A 25086-nucleotide genomic window follows, 5' to 3' on the forward strand; every position below is an offset into this window, starting at 1 on the left:
GCTCTCCACAACATTGCATGGCACGCAACATCCCTCTACTCTATGCCACTAGACTCCGCCTCACTCCAGTCTACTCTACGCCACGCTGCTGTAGGCTACTCCAGTCTGTGTAATTCCACTGTGCGCTACTCTGTGCCACTCCATTCCTCTCTGTGCCACTCTACGGCATTCTACTCTGTGCCACTCCACTCTACGCCACTTCACTCTATGCCACTCTACTCTACCCCACTCCATCCCTCTCTACATCACTCTATACTACTGTACTCTACTCGAGTCTACTATATGCCACTCTACTCTATGCCACTCTACTCTGCACCACTTTACACTAGGCGATTTCACTCTACACCACAACGCCACTCTCCGGTATGCCACTCTACTGTTTGGCACTGCAATTTTTATAAATTTAACAATAAGGAACTATATGAAATGAAAAAAAAATAAGTGATAAAATAAAACATGTCTAGAATATCTCTGTCGCCTAGTTTAAATTAATAGGATGTATACCAATATTTGAAGATTATGGCCATTGATGGAACAATTCTTTCACAGTGATGGCACTGCAATCTATGCCACTCCACTCTACGCCATTCCAATACTACTCTACTCCACTCCAGTCTGTGATACTCTATGCCAGTCCATGCTATTCCATTCTACTCTACGCCACTAACTTGTAGCCATGCTGAACAGCAGCCATACTGCTGTACAATATGGCTAAAAAAACTGGAAAAGTTACTAGCTGTCATATAGGCAAGACCTATTAGCTTTGCCAGTGCTTGCCTTCAATATCTGGTCACCACTATCTCTTACAGCTGTCCCCTGCAACATGGCAAGTAGGGCTGTATAAGTAGCTATCACAGCCTCGTGGGAAGGCATCTTGTTTCACTGCTCTATGCCCTTATTAATGTTCAAACCAATTCTGAGACGAAAGAAGGTTATATGGTCACAGTAGGCATAAGAAAAACATGAAATTACTGGATCTAAGAGTAGTTCACTAAGCAATAGAAATTACAAAAAGGCCCAACAATATTTTGATTAAAAATAGATTTTTATTTCTTATTCAAAAATTAAAAATACTGTGGAACCCCACAAATGGCCGGGATTATCTGTTTTTAAGATTTCTGTGAGCATTCTTAAAAAGCAGCCATAGAATTAGCAGAAAGTAACTTTTTCTAATGCTGCATTAAAATTATTATTAGCATTTGTTAAGCGCATGACTACCCTTAGGCATCCCTGCGCTTGCAGCTACAAGCAAATGGAGACTGGATGGTTAAGGCAGATTCTGGAAGAGCCAAGTTGTAGTGGGCTGATCCCACATGTTCAGGTGTCATAAGTAGATGCTGTAGGCGTGGCCAGGTATAAGTAGAAGTGATTTATTAAGTTCATAGGTGTAGATACAATAAGCCCCACCAGGAGCAGCCTCCTAGCTGCTCAGCCCATCCTCAACTGACCACACTCATGCACCCAAGCATTCCACTCACACTAACATTCTAACTGGAACACTCACACTGGCTGAGCAGCCAGATGCAGAAAAGTAAAGGAACATATGTACTTAACTGCTTCCGGAATGAGAGGTGGTGGGCAGTTGAGCGCATCTGGATGGGGAGAGTATTCCATAGTCTGGCGTCATTGTTAGAGAAGGTGCGGGCCCCTGAACGGGTTCTCTTATTTTTAGGTACCGCTGCTAAAAACATGCTGGCTGACCGGAGACATCTTGAAGGGTGATGGAGGGCCATGAGAGAATGGTTTATCTTTGGTCCGATCCCCCAGAGCATTTTATGTGCTATGCACAATAATTTAAACCGTATTCGTTCATTTATTGGGCGCCAGTGGAGTTTTTTTAGTGCTGACTTGTCGGAATGCGAGTAGGGGATGTGATGAAGCAGCCTGGCTGCACAATTCTGCACAATTCTGCAGTTTCCTTGTGGTGGACTTTGTGGTACCAAGGTAGAGGGAGTTCCCGAAGTCCAGACGGGAGAGTACCAGTGCCTGGACCATCACTCTTTGAGCTGGTGTGGGGAGAAGTGGGTCTTTTCGATCTCTTCGGTGCTCGATAAGAGTGTATTGAGCCAGGCAGGAGACACTGGTTACTACGATGTGCCTGTGTCAAGGAAGGAAGTGTGAAGGCAGCAAAGTGCTATTTGCACATCAAAAATTGTCCTTTGTCGCTTTTGCAGGTTTCATGTAGAGTCTCCCAATGTGTACGCACTGGGCACCCATGGGTGTAGCTTGAATTGGTGCAGCTGGCGTGGTGCACGAAGGCCCAGATGCGTGAACTCTGTTTATTGCTATAATTCCAACCGCAGCCATGCGGACCAATTTCTGTCCTTGCGCTGAGGCCCAAGTCACACTGGACACACCACTGTGAGCACCTACTATGATCCGATGATGCTACTCCAACGTAGGCTCTATGTAGATTCCCTTCAATATCCTTTCTCGCATAGTAGCAATGCAAGGCCAGATCCCAGAGCTTGTTTTTACCGTGTTAAAAAGCCATGAACAATAAAGCACTAGGCAGTGGGAGCTGTTGTAAATGATTCATGTTATAATCAACAATTTCCCTTGGCTAGATTTAATGAGAACTTAAGCCCAAATACTGATCTTGGACACAAGACTCTACTAAATGGAAGTACAAACATGAACAACTTTCTGCATAAAACTATATTGTATTTTATTAAAACAATCTTATTGTCAATTTAAAAAACACATACACAAAATATAAAAATAGAGTTTGAAAACTCTTCACACAACTTATAAAAACATCACCACATGATTGTACTATAATTCATACACAAAACCTATGTAGACATCATTAATACAAAAGTTCATTGGAAGAAAACCTGCTCTGATTTATACAGTGTAAAAACGAGGAATGGGGGAGAGAAGGGAAACAAACAGACATTGACGATTTGTCATACAATATTGCACATTAAGTCCCACATTTAACTCAAACCCAGACTCGACTTATTTTCGTTGTTCTTGGGGCGAGTTCGGTTGTTTAATTGTGCACAAATATGCGTCGACGCGTTTCGATGGACTGGTTAGATGTATGCCATCTTTATCAAGACTTCTATATTTTGTTCTCGCCTATATTGGCACTGGATGGTTGCCTTTGTAAGGAAATCCTGTTGGTAAATATATTTGGATCAATACATGGCAAGTAATTGCAAGCTGTCTTTATTAAGTATACCTTATTCATCATACTACTCTTATGGGCATTCACCGTTGTTATATATTTTAGAATTTTAAGGTTTTAAAACATTTGTCAGCCCATCAACATTTTTCTAGCAGTGTTGCAAAATATGTACACACACTTAGGTTAAGGTATTACTATTATTCTAAAATTCCAGTCCTACCAATATGTGGGCTTCTGTTCTGCATTGTCCCTTGTGGTATAATCTGGATAGCGCCATGAATATGCAATGGGGGAGGCGTTCCTATTACTCGCCCACCCTCTCATCCCACTTGATATTGCCGTGGATAGTCTGGTAATTTACCTTATAGCATGTTCTTTTTATAATTCATTTTGATGGAGTTCTTAATTTGAACAATGTTGCTCATACTCTTCACTCTATCTTCGGCCAGGTCTGAAATGAGTATTGTAAAAAGGGGTATTTAAGCCATCTGGTTATCCTATTTGCCCATGACCAGTTTTGAACGTCTTAGGCTTTTTCATTACCTGGAGGTTTTCTCACCCCTCGGTGTTAATTAACACACGTGCAGTCTTTTATGTGGGTCGGGGGAAGTGAAGAATTTAAGTTGAATGCCTGTCACCTATGAGATAAATCATGGTAGTTTTAGAAAGGATGTATTGGGAAGTTGTTTGGAAACTACATCAAAACTTTTCTCAAATTTATGTTTGTTTGGACGGTATACCTTAATTATCTTAGTCCTTTGCGTGGTTCTTTCGCTTCGCCCCGCTGCCGCCCCGTTATGTATTGTGGTACCAACCTTCCCGTTGTAGCCTGAAATATAGGTTAATTTGTAGTTTATTTTATTTGGTTTTCTCTGTTATATTAGACTAGACTATTTTAAAAAAACAAGCAGTTCTTTTCACCCTTACCTAATGTTTGCTGTAGTCAGGTCCTAAGGTTAGGTGGATTGGAAAGGACGCCGTGTTCTTTCACTAGATTCTACTGGCGTTCCTTTAGGGGATAAAGTATGGAGGCTCCATTAGTTAAATATCCCCCACTTAAAGTCTACTCTATGCCCCCCTGGATTTAATCTCCTTACCTATGGTTCGTCTAGTCGTTGAACTTCACCCAACCTCGTGCGTCCGTGCTCCTCGCTGTTTTCCAGAAAAGTGATAATTTAAGTTGGCTATTTTGGCTCTTTTTAAACTGTGACTATGGCTTCCTATTGGCCAATCCTAAAGTTATCGCAGCTGAGTCTCCTTGATTCTATACGGAGTCATTAATGTGCATCTGCGGATCGCGGTCTTGGTTACTTCCGCGTTCCGCGCCTCGGTGTGACTTTTTGCTTTGCAAGCCTCGTTTTGGGCTCGTCTTTGCGTGAATCAAGCCTCGTTTTGGAACATGTTTATATTTGCCTAATTTGACATTTTAGATGTCTGCTTCATTTACATAAAGATCATATTTTAGCGCGTGGGCGCGTGTTGGGCTTCTTGTTATATTAATCAATAAATTTCTATTACACCCCATAATTTATACTATTCATCGTGACTGGCGATTTTATTCATCGCATTTAGTGTTATTATTGTGGATCTTCTGCATATTAATCTTACAGATTTGATATTATTTTTGTCCATTCTTCCCTAGAATTAAGACCCTTTTCAATGGTATCTAGATGACATATAAACCATTGTTCTCGTTTTTTTCTTTTCGCCTCAATACTGCCCCCTCGTCTGCTTACAGTTATTTTTTCTAGAATGTACCATGTGAATTCTTCACAGCCATGATTCCATTCCTGATAATGCTGTGTTAGTGGTGCATTCTCTGATTCATGTACCAAAGGCTAAAGGATGTATCAACACTGGTCATATTTGGTAATAATTGACAAAGCTTTGATTTGAACATGATACATCTGTTTTTACTATGCCCCCTGGGACTGAATTGCACGGGCTTGCATTAGGTTCTTCTACTTTGCTTGATATCTTGGTTTATAAGATTTTTAATGGTGAGCAGGCTTCAGTTAAATCAATGGTCTCGCCCATATAATCAAGTTTTCCTGCAACCAGATATTATCGAGAGATAATTCGATGCTTATTCTGTCGCAGACAGGACAGAACGATCAATAACAAATGATGCTGTATATTTTGTGCACTTATATTTGGATACTGCCCCCACTAGTGGGCTCATTCGAGCAGAATCCATTCGAATACCACGTGGCGTTTCCTCCTTGCTTATTCTTTCTGGCACATTGTTTCTGCAGTGTCACACTCAACCCCTTGCTGATGGAGACGAGAGACAGATTGTCTGTCCCATCAACCCTAGTTGGATATAATATGGGACCATATTCCAGTCACCTGTCTCTCTCACTCCACTCGCGCGGGGGGGGGGCGGGGGGGAGCAGGGAGGGGCCTAGAGCAGGAGAGGTGTGAGTGTTGATTTAAAGTAGGCTTTGTAATTTAATTTAAAATAAAATTCTCGAAATCTATTGACTTCAAGGTCAGTGGTATTATTGGCATTTTTAAAGCAAATCTCATGAAAGACTCCACACGTTACACTGATGCAGTAGCCATGAGTGTTGTTTCCACCCAGCAGCAAACAAGTAGGTGCCCTTAGGTAAAACATTTGAAGGGATTTCTTTTGGGGCTGTTTTGGCAAAAATCCTACCCTCCTAACAACAGCCACTACTCTCATTATCTCCCATCCCACCGGGGTTTTTCGCTCTATCCCACATGCCCTGTCCTATCCAGTTTTGCCCGTGAGACTGCACTTTGGGGAGATGATGCTTTGTATGTTCACTGTGTAGCACCCCAGAGCAGGCTCCTCGGAAGGGAGCATATGTGGTGGAGGGGTGCGGGGGATTGAGTTGTAGGGCCTGTTTTTTGTGCCAACCCCTAATCTAATGCCTGCTAAAGACTATATTTTGCTGTAATAGCTTAAAAATAAGCACATTGGATGTGGGGTTATTCCAAGTATTTTGACGTTATCCTCTACAAATGGTATTATTAGCACAGCTTTAAAGAGGCCTGACAGACGTTTAGAGAAGGCTAGTCAGAATCCAATGAACTAGAGTTGAACATGCTAGCCAGACTCCCAGCTCTGGGTGTAGTTTTTCATGCACATTAAATCAGAAGTGCTCCAAAGCAGGCTGAGCCATAAATAACCTTGAACTTCCACTGACACCCTGCTCCTCACTCTCTGAGATGGACAGCAGCATCTCTATCGCTTGCATCCATCCGTGTGCCATAGGGGCGGCCTCGCGAGCCGGTGCACCTGGGAGTATGGAAGTGCAGTGACCCTAGGGAACTTCCTTTGATTTGGAGAGTTGTTTGCAAACTGCATTGTGTTCAGCTGCAGGTGTGCGCTGCGCTCTGTTACCTCTCAGCTATGTTTAACTTCTGGGTGTCATTTGTGGAATTCTCTCTCTGAGAAATGGCATTGAAGTAAGGCCTGCCGTTCTTGTTAGAGATACTACAGGGAGATACACTGTAAGTAAACAGGATGCATAGGTTCATATTGGAGCATTTCATGACAACTGCTGAGTTACAGCCTGCTTGGGGCCAGTTACATGCTAATACTTGTCAACTTCATGATCGTACACTTGAGTGGTTAATTATTTCTGATCTCAAGTGTCTTCTGAGAGAACTAAGAAAGGACATGGCAAGAAACAAGCAATATGTTCTTTCATTTTTTTAAAGTATAGCTGAGGAACTACTCAATGTAATGCAAAAAATGCTGTTCGCTTTTATGAATTCCACAAAGTAGCCCAAGGAACGTGTTTCAATATTCCATGAACACATACCAGAGTCCTCCTAGGACAGGGTCGATTAATCTGAGACAATGCTTCCATGATGTACTTATTGCTATGTCCTGCATTGTTCATTTGTTCCCACCAGTTTCCTCACACATTTCAATTCTGTGGTAACTTTGACTTTGGGCTCCCCAAAGCCTTTTAAAAAACTGACTAAAGCATCAGAAATCAACTTTCAGAAGGGTTTCCCTCAGATCTCACATTATACAAATTATGCCCTAAAGGGCATATTTACAAGCCCCTTTGCGTCAGTTTTACACCACACAACATGGTGAAAGAGCGACGCAAATGAAAAATGAGCTTTATGAAGCCATGCAAGGCCACCTTGTGTGGCCCTGAGTGGCTTAACCCCTTGCATGCACAGCAAATTTTCACCCTGTTTGGGCATTTTTAAAAGTGGGCGGGATTCGGATGGCCCCTGGCCGTCCTCCACACACGCCCACCGTGAAGCATGATGGCCGGGGGCCGTCATTAGCATGCAAGGGATTAAGGAAGCTCGAGTAGTGCAACGCAGCGCAAATCATTGTGTTGCATTACTGTGCGCTAGGGAGGCGTTACCATGGATGTTGCGTGGGTGTTCTCACGCAACATCCATGCATTTTGACGCATTCCCAGAATTACCAAACGTGGAATGTGCCAAAAACCTACACCTCCCCTGGTGAGACGTAAAGAGGTGAAATATGTTTGGTTCTCCTCGTTTTTTCCTTTTTATAAGTGTACCGCATTCTGCAGCACACATGGAGAAAGCCTCAGTACATTGTGTTTGTGCAGGAAGGTGCACCTTCCTGCACAAAAACAATCAAATTTACAATGCAGGCACCCTTGCACTGTGGTGCAAGGGTGCTTCTGTTGGTGCTAGGCTGCCAAAAGGGCCCCAGCGCAGGGCAAAAGGCAAGAATGTGCAGTGTTGCCTTAAATATGTTGCATTCCTGCCCTTTCCCTGTCACGCAGCGCTGCACAGTGACTTGCTGCGCTGCACTGTGTGCCTTGGCCATAAATATGGCCCTAAGTTTTCGTAGTCTAAATGTGCTTAATACAACTTGGAGGCAGCCAAGTATCTCAACCAATAAAAGACTAATAAAGCCTGGCTAAAAAGAAATCGTTTATGCGAATACGCAGTAGGCAGAAAGAAAGTCCCTGTATTAGCCACGAGTTCTAGAATTCTTCTACGGTCTTGTAGGTTATTTTTATGTTTTTGAAACTATCTGGTGGATACATTTCAAAGTTTCTGGCAAGAGTAGTAAAACCAGAAACAATACTGTTGGACTTCATAAAGCTTATGCTAAGGTTACATGAACACGTATGCATAACCGCACCTTGGATGGGTGATACTCGCTTCAGTCTAGTGCAGAGCATCACTTGGCTCCTCTGATCTGGCAGAGGTCACCCTTGGATTCCCTATCTATAATCTATCCAGTAGGCTCTCCAGGGGTGGCTTGCTGCCAAAATGATGGTTTGGCAAGTGAATGGTGGCAGTGTCTGCATCTGCCCTGCGGAATAACAGACTGCTGAGGCCTCTCCAAAGCCCCATGTCTATCACTATTGCTTGGTCCGAAATCTATACACTCCTAGAAAACCTCACAATTCACTTAAGAAAATGAGGGGCATTTTAGCCATTTATGTGGTCTTACTGGTTGCACTGTGTGTCTACATTTGCCTATTCATGTCACTCCTTTTGGTATGTTCCTGCTCCTTGCCATGGTGGGGGGTTATGTTTGTACCACCCTGCCTCAGTTGCCAGTGAACTCTGGCTTGATTGACCCTTCAGCTCAATCAATCAATCAATCAATCAATCAATCAATCAATCAGCAAATTTGTAAAGCGCGCTACTCACCCGCTAGGGTCTCAAGGCGCTGGGGGGAGGGGGAGTCGCTACTGCTCGATCAGCCAGGTCTTGAGTTAATGACGCCACCAGCCATCTCCCGGAATGATCTGTCTCAATCAATCAATCAATCATAACACTTGTATAGCGCGCTACTCACCCGGAAGGGTCTTAAGGCGCTTGGGGGAAGGGGTCCGCTACTGCTCGAACAGCCAGGTCTTGAGTTGACTCCTGAAGGAGAGATGATCCTGGGTCAGCCGTAGGTGGGTGAGGAGGGAGTTCCATGTCTTGGCCGCCAGGTAGGAGAAGGATCTTCCTCCGGCGGTGGATCTGCAGTTACGTGGGACGGTGGTGAGGGCGAGGCTGGCGGATCGGAGCTGGTGGGTGGGTGTGTAGAATGCGAGGCGGCTGTTGAGGTATTTGGCGCCCATGTCGTGGAGAGCCTTGTGTGCGTGGGTGAGGAGTCTGAACGTGATCCTCTTGCTGACGGGCAGCCAGTGCAGGTCTCTCAGGTGGTCAGAGATATGTCCGTGAAGGGGGATGTCCAGCATGAGTCGTGCAGAAGCGTTCTGTATGCGCTGGAGTCTTTTCTGGAGTTTGGCTGTGGTTCCAGCGTAGAGGGTGTTCCCGTAGTCCAGTCGGCTGGTGACGAGGGCCTGGGTGACCGTCTTCCTGGTTTCGGTGGGGATCCACCGGAAGATCTTTCGGAGCATGCGCAGGGTGTTGAAACAGGATGACGAGACGGCGTTGACTTGCTTGGACATCGTGAGGGAGGAGTCCAGGATGAAGCCCAGGTTGCGTGCATGGTCCGTTGGCTTGGGGGTGGTACCCAGGGCAGGGGGCCACCAGGAGTCGTCCCAGGCAGAGGGGGATGGTCCCAGGATGAGGATTTCCGTCTTGTCTGAGTTCAGTTTCAGACGGCTGAGCTTCATCCATTCCGTGACGTCTTTCATTCCTTCCTGGAGGCTGGCTCTGGCGGTGGCGGGGTCGTTGGAGAGGGAGAGGATCAGCTGGGTGTCGTCGGCATAGGAGATGATGTTTAGGTTGTGTTGGCGTGCGATGGCTGCAAGGGGGCTCATGTAGACGTTGAAGAGGGTGGGGCTGAGCGAGGATCCTTGCGGAACGCCGCAGAAGACTTCGGTGGCCGCGGATTGGAACGGGGGGAGGCGGACTCTCTGGGTTCTTCCGGCGAGGAACGAGATGATCCACTCCAAGGCCGTTTCTTGGATTCCGGTGTTGCTGAGGCGTTGTATCAGAGTGCGGTGACATACGGTGTCGAAGGCTGCTGAGAGGTCCAGGAGGATGAGTGCAGCTGTTTCCCCATTGTCGAGCAGGGACCTGATGTCGTCGGTAGCTGCGATGAGGGCGGTCTCGGTGCTGTGGTTAGCTCTGAAACCGGACTGCGAGGGGTCGAGGGATCCGTTTGACTCGAGGAAGGCGGAGAGTTGTTTGTTGACGGTCTTCTCGATGACTTTGGCAGGTAAAGGGAGGAGCGAGATGAAGCGGAAGTTCTTGAGGTCCGTGGGGTCTGCGGTGGGTTTCTTCAGGAGGGCGCTGAGCTCGGCATGTTTCCAACTCCTCGGGAAGGTGGCGGATGCGAAGGAGCTGTTAATGATGTCCCGGAGATGGGGGCGATGATTGAGTCAGCTTTGTTGAAGATGTGGTGTGGACAGGGGTCGTTGGGGAGCCGGAGTGGATGGTGTTCATCGTGCGGGTGGTGTCTTCGGTGCTGACCAGAGTTCCAGTTGCAGAGGGTGGTGGTGGGGGGTGCTGGTTCGGTGGTTGGGTGCGTGGTCTGTGAGCTGAAGCTGTCGTGTATGTCGGCGATCTTGCGGTGAAAGAACGAGGCGAGTGAGTCGCAGAGGTCTTGCGAGGGTGTGATGTAGTTGTTGCAGGCGCTGGGGTTGGAGAGCTCTTTAACGATGCTGAAGAGTTCCTTGCTGTTGTGGGTGTTGTTGTCCAGACGTTCTTTGAATGTTGTCCTTTTGGTGGTGGGATCAGCTGGTGGTGTTTGCGGGTGGCGTTCTTGAGGGCTGTTATGTTCTCTGTTGTCTGGTTGTGGCGCCAGGCTTTCTCGAGGGTGCGGCAGGTTTTCTTGGAGTTTTTGAGGTCGTTGGTGAACCACGAGGCTTTCTTGCTGCCGGGTCTGTTGGGAGGTCATCGGCGCAGTTGGTGAGCCACTGTGTGAGGTTGCGGGCTGCTTCTTGGGGTCCCTCGTGTTGGTGGGAGGGTTCTGGCTGAGGGAGGTGGTGAGTTGGTCGGCGGTGATCTTGCTCCAGCTTCTGCGGGGAACCTGTTGCGGGTGGTGGTGGGTCGTGGTTCTCCTGAAGTTGAAGTGGACGCAGCTGTGATCTGTCCAGTGTAGTCCGGTGGAGTGGCTGAAGGAGATGTGCCTGCTGGAGGCTCAGATGCCTTTCAATTGATCTATGTAGCCAGGCTGGAAAATTTATTATAGGGCCTAATGTAAACAAAGACAGACCTGTCCTATCTTTATATGTTCAATGCCCTGACTGCGGAAGCTCTGCAGTCGTAAACGGATCTATGACGTTACAACGCGTAATTTTACAACGCAGACCGTAACATCGTAATTTTTACAACGCAGGAACCATTACAATGCATGCCTTTACAACGCATGTCATTACATAGCAGATGCTATTACAACGCATGCCATTACAACGTAAGATTAGGTAAGTATATCTTTTTAAAAAAATGTAATTAAGTTAATTTAATTAATTTAATTTAACTAATATAATTAAAGTAATTTTAAAATTGTAATTAATTTAATTTAATAAATTCAATTCTATAAATTTAATTTAATTAATTTGAAAATTGTAATTAATTTAATTTAATTAATTTAATTTAATTAATTTAATTTAATTAATTTTAAAATTGTAATTAAATTAAATTAATTAAATTAATTTATTTAATTTAATTAAATTAAAAAATGGAATTAATGTAATTTAATTAATTTAATTTAATTTTATTAATTTAACTTAATTAATTGTATAATTGTAATTAATTTAATTTAATTAATTTAATTTAATTCATGTAATTTAATTAATTTATAAATTGTAAATAATATAATTTAAATAATTTAATTTAATTAATTTAATGAATGTAATTTATTTAAAGTCGTTTTTTTAAAAAAACTGAACCCTAAAAATACCCCTGTACCCCAAAACCCAAACCCAGCCCTAAAACCTAAAAATACCCCTGTACCCCAAAACCCAAACCCAGCCCTAAAACCTAAAAATACCCCTGTACCCCAAAACCCAAACCCAACCCTGAAACCTAAAAATACCCCTGTTCCCCAAAACCCAAACCCAGCCCTAAAACCTAAAAATACCCCTGTACCCCAAAACCCAAACCCAACCCTGAAACCTAAAAATACCCCTGTACCCCAAAACCCAAACCCAGCCCTAAAACCTAAAAATACCCCTGTACCCCAAAACCCAAACCCAGCCCTGAAACCTAAAAATACCCCTGTACCCCAAAACCCAAACCCAGCCCTTAAACCTAAAAATACCCCAAAACCCAAACCCAGCCCTAAAACCTAAAAATACCCCTGTACCCCAAAATCCAAACCCAACCCTGAAACCTAAAAATACCCCTGTACCCCAAAACACAAACCCAGCCCTGAAACCTAAAAATTCCCTAACACCCCAAAACATATACCTCAGTACCCCAAAACATATACTCCTATACTCATACTTATTTTTAAAATTACTTAAATTAATATATTTATTTATAATATAAAAAAACATAAATAAATATATTCATTTACATTTAATATTAATTAAATTAAATAAATAATATTAAATAACATAAAACAAAATTATATACTTACCTATACTTACGTTGTAATGGCATGCGTTGTAATAGCATCTGCTATGTAATGTCATGCGTTGTAAAGGCATGCGATGTTATGGATCCAGCGTTGTAAAAGTTGCGTTCTAATAGAAGTCCGTTGTAAAAGTTGCGATGTAACGGTGCAATACCGTCGTAAACTTACTATTAACTCGTAGTTTGTGAGTACCAAACAAAACTTAAAACTTACATAAAATTTTAAATTTACCTTTATTAATCAGGCCCACAGTATTAACAATAAATTCTGAAGCTCAAATATAAGGTACAAGTCATAAATTTATTTGAAGAATGTCAATATATAACATAAGTGTATAAAAGTGTAATAATGTCAACCAGTGTAATAAATACACTGACATGGAGTCCGCAGTTAAATCATGAAGAGTCTGAATAGTGTTAACAGTGCACCCAATGTAGTAAGAGCCCTATAATGATGCACTATGCATTGAGTGGTGTGAAGCATCGCCTTCAAAGAATATCACACAGCCTTATCATAACAATATTGTAAAAGAGTAGTAAATGCACAATAACCATATAGTAAGTGTTGGGGAAACTGTATTCTGCTTTTTATTTTGTCAAAGAATTCCCATCTTGTGTAAACAGCAGCACCTGGGCCAGTCTGAGTCTGTGTTCACCTTAGTCATGGCCTGACGCCTCTCTCCCTCTGTCTTTCAGGTGGAATTGCAGCCTACAATTGTGGCCCAAGCAGAATATCTAGCTATGAGGCTGTGGACAGCCGTACTACAGGCCGTGACTACTCCAACGATGTGGTGGCCAGAGCTCAGTGGTATCAGCAGAACTGGTAAAGCCAGAAATCGCAAAGTTAGAGCAATACCTCACTCAATGCCTCTTCTTCCTGCAACAATAGTCTGCAGCTTCCTGGGCAAAGAGGTGCAGTGTGCTTGTCTTCTGGAAAATGTCAATGTTGTTATAGAACTGGGGAAAGCCTTTGCTTTCTGGATTGTTACAACGTGTTGACACTGACTTGGGGCTATTGCAGTGCCCTTGGTACTGGTGATGCTAAGCCTGTTGACACTTTTCCGGTGCTATGCAATGCCCTTGGTGCTGATGATGCCAAGCCTGTTGACCCACTCCTTTCCCTGGCTGCAAATCAGAAAGATGCCATCAAGTCATGATAAAACGAGGCATGGAATATGTCAATGTAATAAAATATGCTTATCTTCGTTCTGCTGGCTCCAGTTTCTAAAAGATGGGATATCCTGTAGGATACAATTTTTTCCTCCCCATTCTCTGTCTTGTAGCTTTACATGGTCTTTGCTATTGCAGTTATTGTAATTTCTGCTTTTTTGGACTGATTATGAATGCAAATCAATCGGATTAAACTGGAAACTGGAAAATGAATATTTCAGAATGATGTGACTGTCGCATTAACCACTCATTAACTGGCCCCAGGTTAGAGAACACTGTACCAGCTTTGCAGATACAGTTGCCGTCAACCCTATTCTTGGAACCCTAGTCACCCCTAGTGAGGTCTGGGAGTGATATCTTGTGCTTTTATCCTGCAACCAGAATTGTGATACAAATGAAAGGTGCTAGGTCAATGTGGTGCAAGAAATTAGGCCATAAACTGTGCCATGTTTGGTTTGTCATTAGGGCAACTGTAAAATTAATAGTAAACTATTGCACATTGTTGGAAACTGACTGTTGGGCCACAAGTAGGTAGCAGCCAACGGTCATGACTAGCTGAATTCTTTCCACTGGTTTAAATGAATGTTCTTCATTTTTATTAAGAACAAGGCACTGCACAGTGTGACATCTGAATGCTTATCCAAATTGGTACTTTGTTATCACCCAATGTCATTGGTCAACTTCCCATAACTCTGTTGCTGTTCCCATTGAAATATAAACTGGTATATGAGTGGATTTCTGATCAAGAGTTATCAGTCCCATCAGCAATTACGTGATCTGTGGGAAACCTGCAGATCTAGCTGATTTCAATTGAAATTTCAGCTGCTCAAAGTGTCACGTGGCACCTTAGGGGCATTGTCATCTTCACTAAGTTAGCATGAGCACGTTGCATCCTGCCTGCTGCTTTGCTCACGTTACTACGTCTTTCTTTTTTTGCCATATTTTCTATGGCTGCTTTCACATGAGAACTCTTTGCTGTGTCACTCTCTGCATGTTCCTGGGATTATGACTGAACATTATGTGCAAGGTCGAACACCAATGCCCCTTATTATTTTGTTCTGGCCAGACCTTAGCCCTTAGACAAAACATACCGATGCAGCTTTGTTTTTGACAAGGTACTATGGTTTTTAGTGGGGTGCACAACTAGGTAACTATTGTCTATGATGACATCTCCCTTCATTATTTATGGACTGACTGCTATGCTGACTATATTTGTACTATGCATTTACCTTCTTCTTGTGGCACGTATACTGCATGTTAGGGCACGTTAGTTAAAATAAATATTTTAAACTGTTTTGTGTCTCTGTCAGATCCTATTGTGGACAGGTACAAGAGTGCGAGCGAAAGGGTGTGTCTTGTTAACTCAATTCTCGAGAGATCTGAGAGTGTTGTGTTCTGGGGTGTCTAATCATTTGTTTCTCTGTGAGTGAGTAGAAGAGCAAGTGAGACACTATAGCTAGTCGGTCCTGGGCTCGTGGGTACTAAGGTGGTAGGAAGACCCAGTCCCTATACACCAAAGTCCTATAATCCTGCGCATAGTTTTGTGTTTGTGCAGAATCCTTGCAACAGAATCTGAAGTCTCTGGATGCTGCACAGCTGGCCACTGCTGTACAACATGATAAACACAATTGACAAAGCCAAACCGCTCTACTATTCTGCATTGCTAAGATGTTTTTAAGGGCTATGATGCAACCAGCGTTTACCACGTCATAGCGCTTTTTTTGTTTACTTCCAACCAAAGCTCCATTGATGTACATGGCTAAAATCTTGCATGGGTGAGACCTATTGGCTTTGCTAATATTTTTTTTATTTTCATGTTTATGTTTAGATCACATTACACTCCTCAGACAGTGCTAAAGGGCTGCATGCTTTCCATTCCTTCTATCTACAACACTCTACTCCACTCTAAGCAACACCATCTGCTCCACTCTACTCTGTCCTATGTCACCCCACCACATTCTATGCCACTCCACTCTTAAACACTCCGCTCGATTCCACAACACACCATTTCACGATACTCCACATCACTCTACTCCACCGTACAACATTCTTCAACACTATCCCACTCAACTGCACGCCACTCACCTCTACAATACTCTAGTCGCTCTATGACACTCCATAACATTCTACACTACTCCATTACAATCCGCTTCATTCAACGCTGCTCAACTCCACGGCCCTCTACACCGTCACTCCATAATACTCCACTCTACTCAACACAACTCCACTTTACAACACTCCACACCACTCTTTTAGCCTTGGTAAATAGCAGGCATACTGGTGCACAGCATGGCTAAAACACATTGGCAGGCAGTTGCTCTTGAGTAGGCGAAACCTGTTGGTTTTGCCAATGCTTGTTTCCTGTTTGTTAGTTTTAATAATTAAGTAGTAAGTATTGATCATATTGTGTGGGAGTCTTTGCAGTGGCTGAGATCGAGAACTCTTGTTTATAAGTTCACTGTAATTTATGATTATAGGATACAAAGGGGAGCTTTTCAAACTATAATAAATATTGAGCTACTGCTTGGTGGGTGGCCTTGTCAGTGGCGGATGTACTTCATGTCATTAAGGCTATTTATGGTATGTGATATGTGTATGATACATACATCAGCGTTGCAATTTAAACAAAGGGCTGAGCTACTCGACTGAAATTTTCTGCAGCGTGCTATGTATTAAATTGATGTCTGCTGTTTTTAGAACTGAAGATACACTAGCAGTAATTAAGGAGCGTTCCTTCCAGCTGGAGAAAGAACCGGAGTGTGCAGGTATCAGCACAGAGCCCTCTCTGAAAGACTGGCTCATACTCGATATCACAAGCTATACATTGGAGATAAACCATGTTGGAGGCTGATAGGAATGTTCCTGCCATATGTTAAGAAGCTCTCTAACCTACCAGTGCCACCACATTTGCTTTTTATTGGTGTGCTCTGGTGCCATTGCAGGCAGCGCACTGGGTGGCTTCCTAGTATAGGCTTGTTCTAGCATTTGTCCCTGGGCTATGATATATTTTTAAGAAGATATTAGGGGGCACATTTCAAGCCCCTTGCACCACCGGAGCGTCACTTTTTTTGACACTCCGGTTGCGCAGTGTGCTGGCCCATATATACAAGGCCACACAAAGCCACCCTGCATGGCTTTTTTTGGCCGTGTAAATATGGCCCCCTTTCACGCATTACTCTGTGTGAAAGGGGAGTTCCATTGGCGTTGCTGTGGGTGTTCCCAAGCAACACCCATAGATTCTGATGCATTCCCAGATTTACAAGGTTTCGTAAACCTGGAAAGGCATCAGATTTGAACGCCTCCCCCGGGGACCCTTTAAACTGGCACTACGAGGTGAAATACCTTTATTTCTCCTAGTGTTTTGCTCTTTCTGTTTGTGCAGCATTCTGCAGCACACATAGGAGGAAAACGCCATCAATTATTGTTTTTGTGGAGGTAGTGTCCCTTCCTGCACAAAAACAATCATCCCTGCAACGCAGGCACCCTTGCTCCATGGTGCAAGGGTGCCTGCGTTGGCGCTAGGCAGTCAGTTTTGTGCCAGCACAGTGGAAAGTACAGGGATGCATCGTACTGCTGTAAATATGATGCATCCCTGGACTTTCCTAATGATGCAGCTTGGCGCAGCAAGATGGCTTGCAGTGCCGCTCTGTGTCATTTTCTTGTAAATATGCCTTCAAGTGTACCATAGATTCCTCTACAGAGGCTTGTCGAATTTGAGGGACATATTTTCGACGACGCCAAGTCTGTTGCAATCATTCTCAGTGGTGGACTTTTGCCCCAGGAACGGGCAAGTGCTTACATGGTACATGAGGCTGCCCTGTTATCCTCGGATTCTAGAGGGAAAGTTGATTTAAAAAAGAAGTTTTATTAGTGTCTCTTCATCAGGGTCATGGGTATCGTTGGGGCAGCTTATGCAGTGTCACTGGGACTCAGTGCACCTTGATTATGGCAGCCGTTTACTACCTAACTAGTGGCCAGGGGAGTATTTTCTTACTTCCATTAGGGCCCTTGCCTCTCTTGTCTGTGCCAGTGTTCCCCGAAGTGACCAGATTTTTGTGAGCCCTTTGAAGTCCCTCCTGATAACTACGTAGATCAGCTGCTTTCTAGACACTGCACACAGCTAGTGCCAGGAGGCTGGAGACCTTCTCTGAATGCGGAAAAGTTTCTTCTTGAGCCCCCCTCCTTCAAAAGGGAAAGATCGATGGCTCAATCGTTCTCAGGTAATGAGTGAGAATCTGGAACTCTCTTCTGCCATTGCTTCGTGCCACCACCTCCATCCTGATCTTCAAAGCTGACCTCAAATCTCTTCTCTTCCAAAGACACTTTCAGAACTAATACCCTCATTCTCAGACCCCTCTAGGAAGTTTGTTCATCATTGTAGATTTGTAATATTTTCTTGTACATTCCCCACCCTTGATTGCTGTGTTTGATATTGGGTTATTACTTTCAATGGTTTTACCCTACCTCTTCTAGTCTCCTGTTTATTTTTGTAACTTTCTATTTTGTAACATTTCTCTCATGTAACGTAACTGGTTCTATTGTACAGCGCTCTGACACCTTCGGGTAAAGTCTGCGCAACATAAAAATGCATTAAATAAAAATTTTAAAAAATTAATCAGGCCTACCCTAGGTACAGGCCGTCATTAGCAAGGTGGAATCTCAAATTTGTCAGCGCGTGAGCCATCGCCTTCCTAAAGTGAAGAGCCAACAAGAACAGCAATTTCTTAAGGGCGCAGAGCATTCCTGCTCACTAATACCCCCTCACTCCTGCGCACTGTAACTTCCTTGCACAGTTAATCATCACGCACATTTATTCATAATCATTCACACATGTATTCACATGGTCAGTTACTGTGGCTCAAGTTCACATGCAGACCCAAGCTTGGCCTCCAGGATAAACATTGGCCCACATGCATCAAGCACTTTTTCATTCGCAAACGGTGCGATTCCTTAAAATCGGCCGTTTGCGAATGCAAAAGTGCTTTTTGGGATGCATGAAGCAATTTTAGAATTCGCAACATTGTTGCGAGTTCTAAAATTGCGGGTGCTTTTAAGAAGTCGCAGATGTGCGACTTCTTAAAAGCAATGCATCATCACTTTGACAAGTGGAAATTCGCAATTAGGGTTCCAAATTTACCGAGTGGTTGAACCACTCGGTAAATTTGGAAAAAGTGTTTAAATTGCTTTAAATGTTTTTTTTTCAACATTCATGTTTCACACACACATGTCCTTAGGACATGTGTGTGTGAAACATGATGCGAAAAATACATTTCAGGGGTGCATGGGGGGGGTCCTTTGGACCCCCCCCTGCACTCATGAAATTTTCTAAGTGCCACTCGCAATTTGCATTGACTCCTATGGGCCTTTTGGCCCATAGGAATCAATGGGAATTGCGAAAATTAACTTAAGAATTCGGTATTTCTTTGGGATTCGGTAAAAATTGCGATTTTTACCGAATCACAAAGAAATACCGAAAAAAATGATGCATAGCATTTTGCACTTCTTAATTTGCGATTCCTTATTTTTCGCAAATTAAGAAATGCAAAATGACACATTGATGCATGTGGGCCATTGTGTCTTATCAATGCCTTAAAGCCCATGTTACTCCAAAGAGTCTAATGTTTGCCTCATGTTAAGGGATTTATGTTTCTCATATGCATAGTCAAAAGCACTTACAGATATCCCCACAAGGGCACATGGATATCCACTTATTCATTCTCACCTCAGTATTATTATTAGCAGTTGATATGTAATCATTTTGCAGACCCTGGAGGAAAGTAAGGCTAAATGGGCAATGCCAGGGTCAAAATTTGTGATTTGCAAACACCACCGATGACAGTTGCAGGAGATTATTTTTCTGAATTATCTTGCCTTCTTAAATATGCACTAGGACTCACATAAGCAATGACAAAGCCAATAGGTTCGGCTTCAATATGCTGATGCTTGAAACCACAGACATGCACAAATGTGCATAGAATACTTGTGCAGAGTCTCTGTTTTTCTTTGGGATGCTTTTTTTTATTCTCCTATGTGCTGATGTCAAGCATCCCCACAATCTTTCCGTAAACAAGAACAGTGCACAGTCTTAGGAGACACAGAAAGAGCTAGGTCCCACAGAAACCTGCCACAAATAGTATGTGCCCTTTTATGATCACGTTAGCCCATTAAGGCCAAATCTATGAACCTCAAGGTACCAGAAACGTCTCAGATTGCTAGCAGACCCTAACTGCAGATTGGACTAAGCCGCATATCGTGCAGGCACAGCAAGCACCGCCCATCGATAAATGCCTATTAAACCAATACAAAATGTCTGCCCCTGCATGCACACGCATTGGTTGCCATCTCTGAATTTTGTTGTTTTACTTTAATAAAAACCATACAAAGGAAACATGTATTGGTAAGGCAAATCGGTCAGAGGCCAAAGCTGACTACTTGGCTTGGCCGATGCTTTTTCAGGTAGGCTTTGTGGACGATGCAAAATGACTTGATTTTAATCTTAACCTTCTCTGGAAGGGAGCGGTGGGCTTCAGGGCCAGTTTGGCATTGTCAGATGTGCCCTAGTGTTGGCCAAAAGAACAGATTTACTAAAGTTGCACACAAAGCTGCAAAGGAATTTGATGCGCTGCTTTACAAGTTATAAAAAAGAGCAGAAATGCACCATATTTACTCAGATATGGCACACTTCTGTTCTCTTCTTGCACTGATGTACTCGTGGCAGCCTAGCGCCAAGACAGGCACTCTTGTGCCATGACACAAGGGTGCCTTTGTTGGGTCAGAATAGATTTTGTGCAGAAAGGTAAACCTTACCTCACGAAAACTATTGTTAGAGACAGGTTCTTCTATGTATCTGTGCTGCAGGATGTTGCACATATACAAAGAGGAAATAGCACAGAGAGATAACAATATATCTCCTCATTAAGCCAGCCTTGGGTAGGCGCACCATTTTAGAGCAAACCCAGGTTCACAGACTTTGGTAAACCTGGGTTTGCGTCAAATACATGGGTGAATAAACAGGAACACGCATTCTCCACCCATGTAACGCCTCCCCAGTGAAGCATAACATTACTGTGTAAATTCTTACTCGAAACCACTCACATCTTCATTTGCATGGCTTAGTAAATCCCGAAATACATTTTGTGTCATGATTACACCCAAAAAAGTAGCACAACTATGATGCAAAATTTTAGCCAATCTGGGCAATAGTTAACTTGATTTTGTGATCTCTGGAGTCTGTCAATCTAATTGTGTAGCACGCCTGTGTAGAGCATATTTCAGTAGCCAATCCACCCCAAAACCAAGGCATTTTATCAGTGTAATGTGGTGTAGAGTTTGCAGGAGAGTGAGGATTTTGCAGAATGTAGAGAGTTGTGTAGAATCAGAGGATCTCTGTTGAACAGTGTGTCAATGAGAAGAGCACTGAGGCACCGACGTCTAAGCAGACTTGTCCAATCAGGACATGTCATTTGCTAAAGCTCAACCACTCCCACGAGCGAGTTACACAGAATCAGGTGTAGGACTGGAAAGGGTCTTTTACTCAGAAGTATTTGGCCCACAGCCATTATCAAATGCCTTATAGTACTCGGGCAGTGGGTCACCACACAGACACATACATAACACTGGTGCCACCCATGAGGCAGCTTTAGAGACTCTGGGGCAGATTTATAAACAAATGTGACGCATCTGTAGAGATGCGTCACTTTCCCTGTGCCACCCTTAGAAACCCTAGCACCATCATTGATACGCCTAATTTACAATGCAGTAACCAGAAATGAGCAACCCAATATACCCTTGAGGGTTTGGGCAAAGGATATGATAGGGTATAAGTACCTTCAAGGGATTTTGTGATTATGTATTTCAGACAAAATTTCAAACATGACTTGACGGCCTTGTACACATAAGACCGATAGTGCAAAGCAACAACAAGAGATATTCAGTCAATTTACGTAAATCACTTCAAGTGATCAAAATGGAAGAGAGGGAAAGGGTGTGTATGAAAAAATTGTATTTAATACTCAAGAATCGATTTGAGAAAAGGTTGCAATATAAATAACAATATTATAGGAGGAATATTTCAGAAATAGCAATCAAAAGAAAACTCTCTATAACAATTGTATGCGCTTATCCGCCTGTTCACAGTTGATCGATTAGTTAAGCAGACAAAGCGTATATGTCGACGTTTCGGTCTCTAATCTTGAGTTGATGAGACCATCCTCAGGACATATGGCTCATATCTTGAAAACCCTAAAAGACAGAGTTATAATTAAAAAACAGTCTCAATCCCCTATATTGGGACACAAATAGTAATATATACATATCACACCAAACCTCTCTATATCAAAGACAGTGATTTCCTGTATGACTCAATTCAGATATGCATTCAAGCTTCAATTTGGACACTTAGTTCAAATTTACATTGAAGCTTTGATTGAGAACTATGACATACAATTAATTTCAAAGATCTATACATATATCACATATTTACATCACATACTGAGTATAAACAGCCCTCTTTAAATATTCATTTATCTGAACATTGTATTCAAAGGGTGGATCTTCTCATTTTGTAAACACTAGTAACTTTATATGTTGCAACATAATCAGTTTTGCTAAATCAGTAAACCCCTAAAGTTCATAATTAGAAAGACCTTTAGCGAAATAACGTGGATTTTAAGGCCACACTTATTCATCTTACATATAGTACGGTCTCGATCACACACTATTGCCCACATGCATCAAGCATTTTTGGAATCGCAAACGGTGCGATTCCTTAAAATCGGCCGTTTGCGATTCCAAAAATGCTTTTTGGGATGCATCATTGCTGTTTCTTTAAAATCGCAAATTTTGCGATTTTCTAAAATGCGATTGCATTTAAGGAATCGCAATTTTGCGATTCCTTAAATGCAATGCATCATTCTTTAAAAAAGTGCGATCTTGAAGATTGCAAGTGCAATTTACCACGAGGTTGAACCTCGCGGTAAATTGCGAAAAATGTTTAAAATGGTCAAATTCACATTTTAAACAATGTCATGTTACAGACACACATGTCCTTAGGACATGTGTGTGTGAAACATCCATTTAAAAAAACATTTCAGGGGTGCAGGGGGGGGTCCTTTGGACCCCCCCTGCACCCATGGAATGCATCAACATTATGCGAATTCAAAATTGCGAATTCGCAATTTCCATTGATTCCTATGGGCCTTTTGGCCCATAGGAATCAATGGGAATAGCAAATTCGTAATTTTGAATTCGCATAATTTTTGCGATTCGGTAAAAATTGCGATTTTTACCGCATTGCAAAAATTATGCACTTTCTGTGATGCATCCCGTTTTGCAAATCCATATTTGCGATTCGGTAAAAATCGCAAATTTGGAAACGCAAAACAGGAGTTTGATGCATGTGGGGGTATATGTGTATATCTGGCCACCATTTTGACAATTTTGCAAAGGGCTAGATGACACAAATATACTTATATCATGTCCTAGCATGTATGCGAAGATATTGGTGTTTAAAAAGGCATCATTGATCGCCTTTTTAAACACCAATATTTTTTGAAGACAACAAGACTTCATTCTACCAGGTATATTCATCTAAATGTTTGATGACAACGCATAGGTTCTATTCCAGCGCTAGTCTAATAATAAGAACATCCAATAATTTTGAATATCGCTATTCCCTGTAGCGTTAGTTAATTAAGAAGTCTCTGAGTAAGATGAGAGTCATTATAACCATATCTTCGCATACAGGCTAGGACATAATATAAGTATATTTGTCTCCCTAGATGCACCACAAAAAATAGCCACCAGGGGCTTGTATAGCTGCCCCTTGGTGGGAAAAGCAGGCCTTCCAGAAGCTTGGATACTGTGGTGATCGCAAGCTGACGGGTAAAAAAATATAAAATATTCACCAGAATTCTGAGGTGTCTGAGAGTTATCTCTCCCCTCTATAGGACAGCCCAGGAGGTGAGTGAGGCCCCCCCCCTGTGAGCAAAAAGGCCTGTGTCCCCGCCGCGTGACTCCTAAGTGAGAGGCCCAGCTCCAAAGCAAATCTGCTCCCACTCCCTGCCGTGCCCATCCAGGGGAGTGGAAAACACTGCAGTAAGCACTGCCAAACATAAAAATAAAAGACACACTATACAACCAAGTGAAGCCTAGTGTAGCGTCTTAAGGTCAAGCATTGGCAAAACCAAGGGAGTTTGAAGCACACAACTGAGACAGGCTGTAAACAGTGCCCTGCCGCACACATACCTTTCCGCAACATGACACTGGGAGCAGCACAGAGCACGACCAGCACTGGGAGAAAAAAGGACAAACAAAACCAAGCAAAGCCAATCAAATCTCACGTGACAGTACATACCACCTGCCTCGACAGGAGGGATGAAGGCTCTGGGTGCCACCGCTGCCCCGCCACGTCAGCACCAGCCCCTGCAACAGTATGGCCATGCCACAGTATCGCTCCTGTCCCCGTTTAGTGAATTAGCAGACCCTGCCATGGCCGCGTCACGGTGGAAATCCTGGATTGGCCATCTAGATCACTACTTCACGGGGATTACGGAAACAGACACACGGTGAAACGATCACTGCTAATGTGCTATGGAGGAGGGGAGCTATATGACCTGTTCGAAACACTTCAGAACACTGGGGCCAAAGACAATTACCATGCGTCGATGGCAGCCCTGGGCAGACATTTTGACCCTCAAATTATTCGGCTTTTGAGAGGTACAAGCTCCATCAGGCAAGCAAGAGGGGTCGGAGTCCATAGACATTTTTTATGCTCAACTAAGGAAGCTAGCCAGCTCATGTTATGTTATGTTATGTTAATAGTCGTTTTGTAGCGCGCTCTATTACTCAGGAGTATCCTGGCACGTAGAAATGCAGATAGGCAGGAGAGAACTAGAATGATTACAATGATAGTTTAAAGAGGTGGGTTTTAAGTGTTTTTTTTAAAAAAGATTGAAATTATGAGTAGCGCTTAGAGACGGGGGAAGGGTGTTCCAGGCGATGGCCGCTTTAACTGTGATAGACGGACCACCAAGGCGGGTTTGTTTAAAGCGAGAAGCAACCAGCAGATGTTGGGAAGTTGACTGTAGCGGACGGATAGGTAAATACCAGGCAAAGCGCTTCCTCAAGTACGCCGGCCCTATACCGTGGATGGCTCTATACGCAAAAGTAAGGGATTTAAACACGACCCTTTGTGCGACAGGGAGCCAATGCAGGCTTTGCAGATGTTGGCGGACGCTAGAGTGCCGTGAGATGTTAAAAAGGGAGTCTGGCCGCTGCGTTTTGTATGATTTGAGGGCAGTTGGTAAGGTAGGCAG

The 25086-nt window shown here is 43.3% G+C and overlaps 1 protein-coding gene across 1 annotated transcript in view; it reads left to right on the forward strand.

Annotated features, from left to right (window-relative positions):
- Positions 1-15065, forward strand: part of LOC147672948 (lysozyme g-like) — an 87160-nt gene extending 72095 nt beyond the window's left edge. The window contains exon 5 of the mRNA XM_086947888.1: positions 13298-15065. Within this exon, the coding sequence (XP_086804014.1) occupies positions 13298-13428 (131 nt within the window). The 3' untranslated portion in view covers positions 13429-15065. The remainder of the gene's footprint in view (positions 1-13297) is intronic.
- Positions 15066-25086: the final 10021 nt, after the last annotated feature.

The sequence above is a fragment of the Lissotriton vulgaris genome, assembly GCF_964263255.1.
Source record: "Lissotriton vulgaris chromosome 9 unlocalized genomic scaffold, aLisVul1.2 SUPER_9_unloc_1, whole genome shotgun sequence".
Lineage (NCBI taxonomy): Eukaryota > Metazoa > Chordata > Amphibia > Caudata > Salamandridae > Lissotriton > Lissotriton vulgaris.